Source organism: Pygocentrus nattereri, chromosome 25 (assembly GCF_015220715.1).
Source record: "Pygocentrus nattereri isolate fPygNat1 chromosome 25, fPygNat1.pri, whole genome shotgun sequence".
Taxonomy (NCBI): Eukaryota; Metazoa; Chordata; class Actinopteri; order Characiformes; family Serrasalmidae; genus Pygocentrus; species Pygocentrus nattereri.
Window position 1 is genome coordinate 402012 of NC_051235.1, and position 12989 is coordinate 415000.

Here is a 12989-nt window from a genome sequence, read left to right on the forward strand (position 1 = left end):
AGATATATGTGTGTCGAAGGAGAGATCAGCGTCTATCATGACACCAAGATTTTTAACAGATAGGCTCGATGAAACTGAGAGATTGTTAAGTTTTAGTGTTGAGTTAGACAGTCTGTGTCTGTGTCTGGCTAATTTTGAACCAAGAAGCAGGACCTCTGTTTTATCTGAGTTAAGTAGCAGAAAGTTACTCGACATCCAGTCTTTTATGTCTTTTATACAGTCCTCAATCTTGCCAAGTTTAATTTTATCATCCGGTTTACTTGATATATATAACTGGGTGTCATCGGCATAGCAGTGGAAATTTATGCCGTGTTTACTGATAATGGTGCCTAATGGTAGCATATATATTGTGAGTAATATAGGTACTAAAACAGAGCCTTGTGGAACACCATACATTACTTTTGCACGAACAGATGATTCACCCTTTACATTAACAAACTGATAGCGATCAGTGAGGTAGGACCTGAACCAGGAAAGAGCTGTTCCTGTTACCCCTACAAGGTTTTCTGTCGAATGCTGCACTAAGGTCAAGGAGGACTAACAACGACACATTTCCTTGGTCCGTGAATAATAGAAGATCATTTATAATTTTTACTAATGCTGTTTCTGTACTATGATGTGGCCTAAAACCAGACTGAAATTTTTCGTGTAGATTATTCCTATGCAAATAAGGGCTTAATTGTTTTGCTACCACTTTTTCCAGGATCTTAGATATGAAGGGGAGATTTGAGATGGGTCTATAATTTGATAGTTCACAGGGATCGAGGTTCGCTTTCTTAATCAGCGGTCTAATTACTGCAAGTTTAAAAGTTTTTGGGATATATCCGAGGCTAAGAGAGGAGTTTATTATTGACAGAATAGGCTTAGTTATTTCTGGTAAGATTTCCTTGAGTAGACCTGCAGGGATCGGGTCCAGAATACAGGTTGATGGTTTTGCAGAAGAGACTATTTTGATTAGTTCATTTTCTTGGAGTAATGTAAACGATTCCAGCCTCTGCAGTGACTCTAATATTCTCAGGGTCTAGACTGGATTTATAAGCCAGCATGTTTGTGGAATTTAACTGTGTGTTCAGAATTTTCTGTCTAATTTTTTTGATTTTATCACTAAAGAAATTCATAAAATCATTGCTGCTATAGGCTGATGGCATCTGGGGTTCAGTGACTCTTTTGTTCTCTGTCAGTTTAGAAATTGTGCTAAATAGTAATCTGGGATTGTTCTTATTGTTGTCTATGAGAGGAGGGACAGGCTGAGCTGCAGTCAGAGTTCTTCTATAGTCTATAAGGCTCTCCTTCCAGGCGGACTGGAACACTTCTAGTTTAGTCAGACGCCATTTTCGCTCTAGTTGCCTGGCCGTCTGTTTTAAAGCTCGAGTGTGATCATTATACCACGGGGCGAGTTTTTTCTGCCGTACTATTTTGCTTTTTAATGGAGCTACACTGTCTAACGTAGATCGAAGAGTATCCTCTAGGAATTTGGTCATAGTATCTAACTCAGTAGGATCGGATGGACAGCTGACTGAAGTTGATAACTGCGGGAGGTTTCTGATAAAGCTGCCAGCTGTGGAGGAAGTTATAGTCCTCTTAACCTGATAACATGGTGATGAGCGCATATTACCACTAAACTGGATTTTGTATGAGATTAAGTAATGGTCTGAGACGGCTGGGCTCTGGGGGAGAATGGCTAAGTTATCTATGTCCACACCAATGGTCAGTATTAAGTCTAGAGTGTGGTTCAGGTGGTGTGTGGGCCCATTTATAATTTGGGTGAATCCCATAGAGTCTATGATAGATATGAATGCCTTACTTAGTGTGTCGTGAGGGTTGTCGATGTGGATATTAAAATCTCCGACAATTGTTTAAGTGTTTAAGTGCAGTAGTGATGTACTTCGTTATGTCCCCCACTGCAGGAAATAAAGTTTTATACAAACAAATAAATTGTTAATAAGATGCAGTAATATTAAAACCGCATATCTAAATTTTTGTGTCAGTGTCAACCTTAGAAGTGAAGTTGAAATTAAGTCTCAATGTATTTTGTGTGTGTGTGTGTGTGTGTGTGTGTGTGTGTGTGTGTGTGTGTGTGTGTGTGTGTGTGTGTGTGTGTGTGTAACAGGGTCGTAACCTGGCGGATCTGAGGCGGAGTCAGCCTCGAGGAACCTTCACCATGAGTACCACTCTGAGACTGGGCAAGCAGATCCTGGAGGCCATCGAAGCCATTCACTCAGTGGGCTTCCTGCACAGAGACATCAAACCGGTACACAACACACACACCTGCACAGAGACACCTGTACACAACACACACCTGCACAGAGACATCAAACCGGTACACAACACACACCTGCACAGAGACACCTGTACACAACACACACACCTGCACCGAGACATCAAACCGGTACGCAACACACACCTGCACAGAGACACCTGTACACAACACACACACCTGCACCGAGACATCAAACCGGTACGCAACACACACACCTGCACAGAGACACCTGTACGCAACACACACACCTGCACAGAGACATCAAACCGGTACACAACACACACCTGCACAGAGACACCTGTACACAACACACACACCTGCACAGAGACATCAAACTGGTACGCAACACACACCTGCACAGAGACACCTGTACACAACACACACACCTGCACAGAGACATCAAACCTGTACACAACACACACACCTGCACAGAGACACCTGTACACAACACACACCTGCACAGAGACATCAAACCGGTACGCAACACGCACACCTGCACAGAGACATCAAACCGGTACACAACACACACACCTGCACAGAGACATCAAACCGGTACACATACACAACACACACACCTGCACAGAGACATCAAACCGGTACACAACACACACACCTGCACAGAGACACCTGTACACAACACACACCTGCACAGAGACACCTGTACACAACACACACACCTGCACAGACACATCAAACCGGTACACTGTAAACTGAAGTCAGGACCCTGCTGGGATTCATCCTAAAGTCAGGACCCTGCTGGGATTCATCCTAAAGTCAGGACCCTGCTGGGATTCATCCTAAAGTCAGGACCCTGCTGGGGTTCATCCTAAAGTCAGGACCCTGCTGGGATTCATCCTAAAGTCAGGACCCTGCTGGGGTTCATCCTAAAGTTAGGACCCTGCTGGGGTTCATCCTAAATTTAGGACCCTGCTGGGATTCATCCTAAAGTCAGGACGCTGCTGGGGTTCATCCTAAAGTCAGGACCCTGCTGGGGTTCATCCTAAAGTTAGGACCCTGCTGGGGTTCATCCTAAAGTCAGGACCGTGCTGGGATTCATCCTAAAGTCAGGACCCTGCTGGCATTCATCCTAAAGTCAGGACCCTGCTGGGGTTCATCCTAAAGTCAGGACCCTGCTGGGGTTCATCCTAAAGTCAGGACTCTGCTGGGGTTCATCCTAAAGTCAGGACCCTGCTGGGATTCATCCTAAAGTCAGGACCCTGCTGGGGTTCATCCTAAAGTCAGGACCCTGCTGGGGTTCATCCTAAAGTCAGGACCCTGCTGGGGTTCATCCTAAAGTCAGGACCCTGCTGGGGTTCATCCTAAAGTCAGGACCCTGCTGGGGTTCATCCTAAAGTCAGGACCCTGCTGGGATTCATCCTAAAGTCAGGACCCTGCTGGGGTTCATCCTAAATTTAGGACCCTGCTGGGATTCATCCTAAAGTCAGGATCCTGCTGGGATTCATCCTAAAGTCAGGACCCTGCTGGGGTTCATCCTAAAGTCAGGACCCTGCTGGGGTTCATCCTAAAGTCAGGACCCTGCTGGGGTTCATCCTAAAGTCAGGACCCTGCTGGGGTTCATCCTAAAGTCAGGACCCTGCTGGGGTTCATCCTAAAGTCAGGACCCTGCTGGGGTTCATCCTAAAGTCAGGACCCTGCTGGGGTTCATCCTAAAGTCAGGACCCTGCTGGGATTCATCCTAAAGTCAGGACCCTGCTGGGGTTCATCCTAAATTTAGGACCCTGCTGGGATTCATCCTAAAGTCAGGATCCTGCTGGGATTCATCCTAAAGTCAGGACCCTGCTGGGGTTCATCCTAAAGTCAGGACCCTGCTGGGGTTCATCCTAAAGTCAGGACCCTGCTGGGGTTCATCCTAAAGTCAGGACCCTGCTGGGGTTCATCCTAAAGTCAGGACCCTGCTGGGGTTCATCCTAAAGTCAGGACCCTGCTGGGGTTCATCCTAAAGTCAGGACCCTGCTGGGGTTCATCCTAAAGTCAGGACCCTGCTGGGGTTCATCCTAAAGTCAGGACCCTGCTGGGGTTCATCCTAAATTTAGGACCCTGCTGGGGTTCATCCTAAAGTCAGGACCCTGCTGGGATTCATCCTAAAGTTAGGACCCTGCTGGGATTCATCCTAAAGTCAGGACCCTGCTGGGGTTCATCCTAAAGTCAGGACCCTGCTGGGGTTCATCCTAAAGTCAGGACCCTGCTGGGGTTCATCCTAAAGTCAGGACCCTGCTGGGGTTCATCCTAAATTTAGGACCCTGCTGGGGTTCATCCTAAAGTCAGGACCCTGCTGGGATTCATCCTAAAGTTAGGACCCTGCTGGGGTTCATCCTAAATTTAGGACCCTGCTGGGATTCATCCTAAAGTCAGGACCCTGCTGGGATTCATCCTAAAGTCAGGACCCTGCTGGGGTACATCCTAAATTTAGGACCCTGCTGGGATTCAGGAAGTTTAGTCTGGTTCGGATGTTTGTGTGGTGCTGTTTTCTGATCTGGAGTTAGTGATGAGGTCATGAAGGGAGGAGCCGTTATTCTGGAGTAGGTACTGAACTAAACTCAGGCCTGGAGTCGTCATGGAGACTGACCCGATGTCGGGGGTGTGTCTGTCACACGGCTCCTGTGCTGTAAGGTCTGAAAGCTGATATGAATCTCTGTTTGTTTCAGTCTAATTTCGCCATGGGGAGACTTCCGTCCACCTGCAGGAAGTGCTACATGCTGGACTTCGGGCTTGCGCGACAGTACACCAACACCAACGGAGAAGTGCGACCGGTACGTTACTCTGTCCACTTCAGCGGTCAAGACATCACTGACCGTAAGGCAGAATGGTCTGAAAGGCTGAGTATTGCTTTCCGTCAGTTTCAGTCTTAGGAGTTTCCTCTAACTCTGACGTGGTGGAGTCTCTCTCTATCTCTCTCTCTCTCTCCCTCTCTCTCTCCCTCTCTCTCTCTCCCTCTCTCTCTCCCTCTCTCTCTCTCTCTCTCTCTCTCTCTCTCTCCCTCTCTCTCTCCCTCTCTCTCCATCTCTCTCTCTCTCTCTCTCTCTCTCTCTCTCTCTCCCTCTCTCTCTCTCCCTCTCTCTCTCTCCCTCTCTCTCTCCCTCTCTCTCTCCCTCTCTCTCTCTCTCTCTCTCTCTCTCTCTCTCTCTCTCTCTCTCTCTCTCTCTCTCTCTCTCTGTACTGCAGTAGTATTACGGTAGGTCAGCGTGTTTGCTGACCCTCTCTGACCTTCACAGTGGGTTTTCTGTGGAGGGTTCTGTGTTAGTGGTGGTTAGTTCTGTGATTCTGAATATGATATTTCCATTTCCAGCCTTTAGCAGACGCTCTGATCCAGAGCGACTTACAGGAAGAGCTCAGTCTGTCTAGAGAAAGTCTCTCTACTAGTTACCAGCAGGTTAGAGAGAGAAAGACGGTCCTGAGCTCAGATACTAATAGAAACACAGTCACTGATACAGAGAGAGAAGGAGCAGAGCTGAACTCAGAACTCTGAGCCATTCAATGCAATAGAATAACAATAAACTACAATAACAATAAACTACAGTACAATAAACTACAAATACAATAAACTACAATAACAATAAACTATAGTACAATAAACTACAGTACAATAAACTACAATAACAATAAACTACAGTACAATAAACTACAATTACAATAAACTACAATAACAATAAACTACAGTACAATAAACTACAATAACAAACTACAGTAACAATAAACTACAGTACAATAAACTACAATAACAATAAACTACAGTACAATAAATTACAATAAACTACAATAACAATAAACTACAGTACAATAAACTACAATAACAAACTACAGTAACAATAAACTACAATAACAAACGACAGTAACAATAAACTACAATACAATAAACTACAATACACAGTGAAGTACACTGCTGGTTTAAGTGCTGTGTAAAGAGACGGTCTTCAGTCTGCGTTTGAAGACCTCGAGAGACGCTGCTGTTCAGACAGCCAGTGGGAGTTCATTCCCCCACCTGGGCTCCAGTACAGAGAACATTCTCTATTGTGTATAAAGTTTAGTCTTGAGTCCTCATTCGTTTCTTAGGTACAGAGACTTTAATACGTCGTCAGTGACCTCTGATTTAACGCTAATGCAGAAATGAACCTTTTTCTTTTGCTTTCTGAAAATGTGAGAATTTTTTACTGCGTTGGAGTAAATTTGGTTCTCCTCAGTAAAGGACATCAGATCTTTCACGTACTGGCATTTGGCAAAAATCATATCTGAGTTTATTGTTAAATTGAGAACAAAGCATATAATTCACATCTGATAAGGTTTCAGTTAACACATGTACCACATATGAAGTTTGAGCTGTTCAGCACTGAGATGTAGCGTCAGTGTCTCAGGGACCTAATTAGGGCTGTAACGTTTTGCCAGTTAAGTCAAAACACTTTATTCAAATAAATGAAAATGAACAGAAATTCAGTGAAGATTTCAGCTTCACGCGGATTCATCACATTCATCGGCAGCTGATTTAACGCATTGCCGTATTGATTAGAGAAGCGGTTTGATGATCATCTACAGTTAATAGTGCGGAGAGGCAGCACACTGACACACACACACTGAGTTCTGATATTAGTGTTGTATTCGTGACCAGATAAACACGTTTTACAGCTCATTTTCTCTCCTCCTTCACCTTTTATACATGGCATGTTTTGGGGTTTGTAATTATTTCTCATGATTTTTATTATTTTTGTGTATTTTTTTTGTGTTTCAGTGTTTTTTGGAGTTTTGATTTCAGACGTGCATGCCCCCCCGCCTGCCTCCGCAAACACTGCCCCCTACTGTACGGGCAGAGGGTCATAGTGAGTTTCACCATATCCACCTATGTTCTTCTGTTCTACATGCCTTTGATCTTCTGTTCTACATGCCTTTGATCTTCTGTTCTACATGCCTTTGATCTTCTGTTCTACGTGCCTTTGATCTTCTGTTCTAGCTCAGTTATACGAACTTTTACATTATTTTCCGTTCCATCACTTTGTTCTGACACTTGACTGGAAACTCTCTCCCTCTCGATCTACTGAATCCTCCTAATTCAGTTGGGAATCGATCTCTCTAAGCTCCGCCCACAAATATAACACAGGGTGAAAGGTCACATTGACCGATCCGGCAGAGTTTATTTGTGGTGTTATCAAAGTTTTCAGTGATAAACATCTGAATGAGTTTACCAGCTAGCTATGATAATGTTGTAGCCTACATGGCTAACGGCTAACCGCACAGCCATAATGCCGTATATACCCACACTTCATGCTCACAGATCTCTTTCTTTGGTTCTTTAGAGAACCCAAAGTGGTTCTTCTATAGCATCACTCAGAGAACACTCTGGCAGACCTTTTAAGAGTGTAGTGTGGATTAGATCAAAGTCAGTGGGCCCAGGACTGAACCCTGGGGAACACCATGCATAACGTTATTTTAGCTGCAATTCATCATTCATGTCATTTTTAAAGCAAAGCGCTCTGAAAGACTCTGTTTAGGTAAGGGCAACTTTGTCCAGCTTCACAACAGTAGCTGTGAAAGGACACTCTTGTGGGCGGAGCCTGTAGAGGTCAGTTAGTAGATGCTTAATTGTGATCTTTGATTTTTGCTTATATTTTTGTGTTTCAGCCCAGAACTGTAGCTGGTTTCCGTGGGACTGTCCGGTACGCATCAGTGAACGCCCACAAAAACAAAGTGAGCAATGGATGAGATAATGTTACACACACACGCACAAACACACACACACACACACATATGCACATACAAACACACACACACACTTTGTTAAGCTTTTGTAGTGTTTCTCAGTTTCAGTTTCAGCAGATAAACAGTAACTGTGTATTAAGCTGTGTGGACATGTCTCTGTAGAGAATGTGTTTGCTTTGCCACAGACACACACAGACAGTGAACCTGACACAACCTGTCAAACCTCAGCAGTGTTTGTTTCCTCCGGTCAGGAAATGGGCCGCCATGATGACCTGTGGTCACTCTTCTACATGCTGGTGGAGTTTGCTGTTGGTCAGCTGCCCTGGAGAAAGATTAAAGACAAGGTACTGCGGCGCTGAGAGCGAATCCTGTGAGGTTCTGACTCTGCACTGACGAGCGCAGTGCTTCACCAACATCACCCCTTCTGATTCTTCCAGGTCTTCTGTATATATGCGAATGTTTGTGTAAGGCAGTTTTATCATGATTTCTCGCGCGTACGCCCCCCTCTAACGGGTACTGGGAGGAAAACTGCAGTTGTGTCGTCTCTAGTCGTTTTCTATATGACTGAGAACGAGAAACGGCTCAGCGGGCTAACCGTAGAGTTTCCGTCAGAAAGCTGTGTTGAATGAGACTGATCACACATTAGTGTGTATGACAGACAACTGCTCTGTGTTGTGTGTGCAGGAGCAGGTCGGTCAGGTTAAAGAGCGCTATGACCACAGGATGCTGCTGAAGCACATGCCTTCAGAATTCCACATCTTCCTGGACCATGTGCTGGCACTGGACTACTACACCAAGCCTGACTACCAGGTACACCATAACATTGCTCTGTAATGCTGTGCTGCGTAACTCTGTGCTGCGTAACTCTGTGCAGTGTAACGTTGTGCTGCATAACGCTGTGCTGTGTAACACGGTGCTGTGTAACGCTGTGCTGCATAACGCTGTGCTGTGTAACATGGTGCTGTGTAACACTGTGCTGCATTATGCTGTGCAGTGTAACGCTGTGCTGTGTAATGTTGTGCAGTGTAACGCTGTGCTGTGTAACGCTGTGCTGTGTAACGCTGTCCTCTGTTATGCTGTGCAGTGTAACGCTGTGCTGCATAACGCTGTGCTGTGTAACACGGTGCTGCATTATGCTGTGCAGTGTAACGCTGTGCTGTGTAACACTGTGCTGCATAACGCTGTGCTGTGTAACGCTGTGCTGCATAACGCTGTGCTGTGTAACACTGTGCTGCATTATGCTGTGCAGTGTAACGCTGTGCTGTGTAATGATGTGCTGTGTAACGCTGTGCTGTGTAACACTGTGCTGCATTATGCTGTGCAGTGTAACGCTGTGCTGTGTAATGATGTGCTGTGTAACGCTGTCCTCTGTTATGCTGTGCAGTGTAACGCTGTGCTGCATAACGCTGTGCTGTGTAACATTGGGCTGTTTGTGTGTGTTGTAGCTGCTGATGTCGGTGTTTGAGAACAGTATGAAGGAGCGAATCATCACTGAGAACGAACTCTATGACTGGGAGAAAACAGGAACAGACACCATGCTGACGTCCAACAGCGCTACGCAACAGCACACACGGCCGACTGCGGCGATGGTCGGGTAAGACACGAAACACCCCCCGCGGATTCAAGTCTGGCAGGGCTTCATTACTGCTGCTGTGAGGGTCTGATGGAAGCTGAGCAGGTGGGGACTTTCCTCAGCTGGTGCAGGCAAAGCTCACCCAATGTTTATTAAACTATTCATTTAAAAGCTTTTAACTGCCTCTGAGACTGAAATGAGCTTTAAAGAGCCGCCGTGACGACCTTCAGCCACATCTGCCCTGTTCCACTAAAGCCTCTGTTTAATGCTAGTTATGACGAGCCATCATCACCTGAACTGTCACGATGAGTAAACTCTAAAAATAGTTAATAAATCCAAAGAAAGGAGAATAAAAACACCACTTTATACTGAAAAGGGCACAAAAACGGGCATTTAGCTCTGTTTTCCTGCACCACGTCACTGTGGAACAGTCATAACTTTAGCTACAGGTAGCGTTAGCCTAGCACTAATATTACCCCACATAGCTAGCGAGCTACAGCCGTTAGCTAGAACAACCCTGGCGCCTAACCAGCGTTAGCTAGTTAGCTGATGATCGCTAATGACGTTTAGACACTCGTTTTAGAGACACGCTGGTGAACTAACGCTGCAGTCACAAACGCACCGCCAGGCCATATTTCTCGTACATTTTCCTGTGATGTCTTTGATGTTTCTCTTTGATGTTTCTCTCTGTAGGGTGTTAAATATGACCCCTGTCCCGGGTGACCTTCAGAGAGAGAACACTGACGACGTTCTTCAGGACGAGCACCTGAGCGACCAGGAGAATGCTCCCCCTGCTGGGCGGCCGGAGAGCGCCCCGGCGCCCCCTGATGGAGACGGCTGGGAGGACACCGACTTTAACCGCAACAAACTCAGGATCAGCCTGAGCAAAGTGAGCCGATAAACTCTGATTGATCACTGTGGTCATTATATTCATTTATGAGGACATTAGTGATGTTAATTTCATTAGGATTTTATTCTGGATGAGCTTACGGTTAGATTTTGATATTATACAGATTTCTCAGTCATTTTAAAATCTTAATTCTTAATTGTCAGGGTCAGGAGGAAGAGGGTAACCGGGGGGTGTGTCCTGTATCACCGCAGAGGGGCGGAGGAGGGGCGGAGTCTCCCAGTGCACAGGTGCGCTCTCTCAGGTAAGGAATGAGGAGGATTCTCCTGGGGCACACACACACACTAGCCTTCAGTGTTGAAGTGATAGATCAGTCTGTTTTGTAGTAAGAGAGAAATTCAAGTTTTTGCTGAAGTTGTCCTTTAATATTAGCTAATAAACTTTAATATCAGCACCTTCTTACTCAGCGTCCAGTCTGTATCTGCAGGTTGTGTTGTTTTGTTCTGCAGGTCCAGGATGGACATGCTCGGTTCTCCATCTCGTCACCTCTACTCCTCCCAGCCTGCCCAGATGCTGTCCATAGACGGTTGCCGTGGTGACCGTGGCCGTAACGAGGCCTCAGCGTCAGTGGACCCGGAAGCCCACAGTAACGCCTTCATCCGTTCCGTACCGCTCGCCGAGGAGGAGGACTTCGACAGCAAGGAGTGGGTCATCATTGACAAAGAGGCGGAGCTAAGGGACTTCCAGCTTCGCCCAGGCGCAGAGCCGACCACCTCCGGCACCACGGATGAGGAACCGGAGGAACTACGCCCCCTGGAGGAGGGCGAGGAGCGGCGGAGACATAGGGCGGGGGACCAGGCGGTCCGGCCTAAACTGAGTCCGGGAGATCGGAACACGCGTCTGACTGAGGGGGAAGCATCCAGGAGGAGTGGGCGGGGCCAGTCCACATCAGCTGACAGTCCGGCTCAGTCACCGTGCCACTCCCTACCATCCGGCCGAGCGAGAAGAAGAGAGTCGGAACCCATGGGACCTCACAGACAGGTACGAGAACATCACTCACCTGCTGGACGGAGCTCTGGGTTTCCTTCATGTCCCCACCCATTCGACCTACAGCAGTTTAGCCCCACCCATTCGACCTACAGCAGTTTAGCCCCACCCATTTGACCTACAGCAGTTTAGCCCCACCCATTCGACCCACAGCAGTTTAGCCCCACCCATTCAGCCTACAGCAGTTTAGCCCCACCCATTCAGCCTACAGCAGTCGAGCCCCACCCATTCAGCCTACAGCAGTTTAGCCCCACCCATTCAGCCTACAGCAGTTGAGCCCTGCCCATTCAGCACTAAGCACATTAGCCCCACCCATTCAGCCTACAGCAGTGTAAAAATGAGAGAAATATAAGATATGGGCCCTTTACAGTCAGTGTGGCAGGTCAGGGCTCTGCTGGTCACTTCTTTCTGCTTCTGTCAATCGGTTGTAAATCACATGATCACCTGATCTGTGTCTGCTGGTTCAGCACAAACTCAGCTTCATTCAGCACTGACGTTCAGCTCTGACGTTCAGCTCTGACGTTCAGCACTGAGGTTCAGCTCTGACGTTCAGCTCTGACGTTCAGCACTGACGTTCAGCCCTGACGTTCAGCTCTGACGTTCAGCCCTGACGTTCAGCCGTGACGTTCAGCCCTGACGTTCAGCTCTGTCGTTCAGCTCTGTCGTTCAGCACTGACGTTGAGCACTGACGTTCAGCACTGACGTTCAGCTCTGTCGTTCAGCTCTGTCGTTCAGCACTGATGTTGAGCACTGACGTTCAGCTCTGTCGTTCAGCTCTGACGTTCAGCTCTGACGTTTAGCTCTGACGTTCAGCACTGACGTTCAGCTCTGACAATCAAAACTGACGTTCAGCACTGACGTTCAGCTCTGACGTTCAAAACTGACGTTCAGCACTGACGTTCAGCTCTGACGTTCAGCTCTGTCGTTCAGTTCTGTCGTTCAGCTCTGTCGTTCAGCACTGACGTTCATCTCTGACGTTCAGCACTGACGTTCAGCTCTGACGTTCAGCTCTGTCGTTCAGTTCTGTCGTTCAGCTCTGTCGTTCAGCTCTGACGTTCAGCACTGACGTTCAGCTCTGACGTTCAGCACTGACGTTCAGCTCTGACGTTCAAAACTGACGTTCAGCACTGACGTTCAGCACTGACGTTCAGCTCTGACGTTCAGCACTGACGTTCAGCACTGACGTTCAAAACTGACGTTCAACACTGACGTTCAGCTCTGACGTTCAAAACTGACGTTCAGCACTGACGTTCAGCTCTGACGTTCAGCTCTGACGTTCAGCACTGACGTTCAGCACTGACGTTGAGCACTGACGTTCAGCTCTGTCGTTCAGCTCTGACGTTCAGCACTGACGTTCAGCTCTGACGTTCAGCTCTGACGTTCAGCACTGACGTTCAGCTCTGACGTTCAGCACTGACGTTCAGCACTGACGTTCAGCACTGACGTTCATCTCTGACGTTCAGCACTGACGTTCAGCTCTGACGTTCAGCACTGACGTTCAGCTCTGACGTTCAGCACTGACGTTCAGCTCTGTCGTTCAGCTCTGTCGTTCAGCA

At 47.1% G+C, this 12989-nt stretch overlaps 1 protein-coding gene across 2 annotated transcripts in view; it reads left to right on the forward strand.

The window, feature by feature from the left end:
• Nucleotides 1-12989, forward strand: part of ttbk1a (tau tubulin kinase 1a) — a 70842-nt gene that overhangs the window by 19605 nt on the left and 38248 nt on the right. For both annotated transcript variants that reach the window (XM_037534252.1, XM_037534253.1), the window contains exons 5-13: nucleotides 2111-2251; nucleotides 4927-5031; nucleotides 7889-7954; nucleotides 8218-8310; nucleotides 8651-8776; nucleotides 9412-9560; nucleotides 10233-10428; nucleotides 10593-10690; nucleotides 10896-11427. In XM_037534252.1, the coding sequence (XP_037390149.1) occupies nucleotides 2111-2251; nucleotides 4927-5031; nucleotides 7889-7954; nucleotides 8218-8310; nucleotides 8651-8776; nucleotides 9412-9560; nucleotides 10233-10428; nucleotides 10593-10690; nucleotides 10896-11427 (1506 nt within the window). The remainder of the gene's footprint in view (nucleotides 1-2110; nucleotides 2252-4926; nucleotides 5032-7888; nucleotides 7955-8217; nucleotides 8311-8650; nucleotides 8777-9411; nucleotides 9561-10232; nucleotides 10429-10592; nucleotides 10691-10895; nucleotides 11428-12989) is intronic.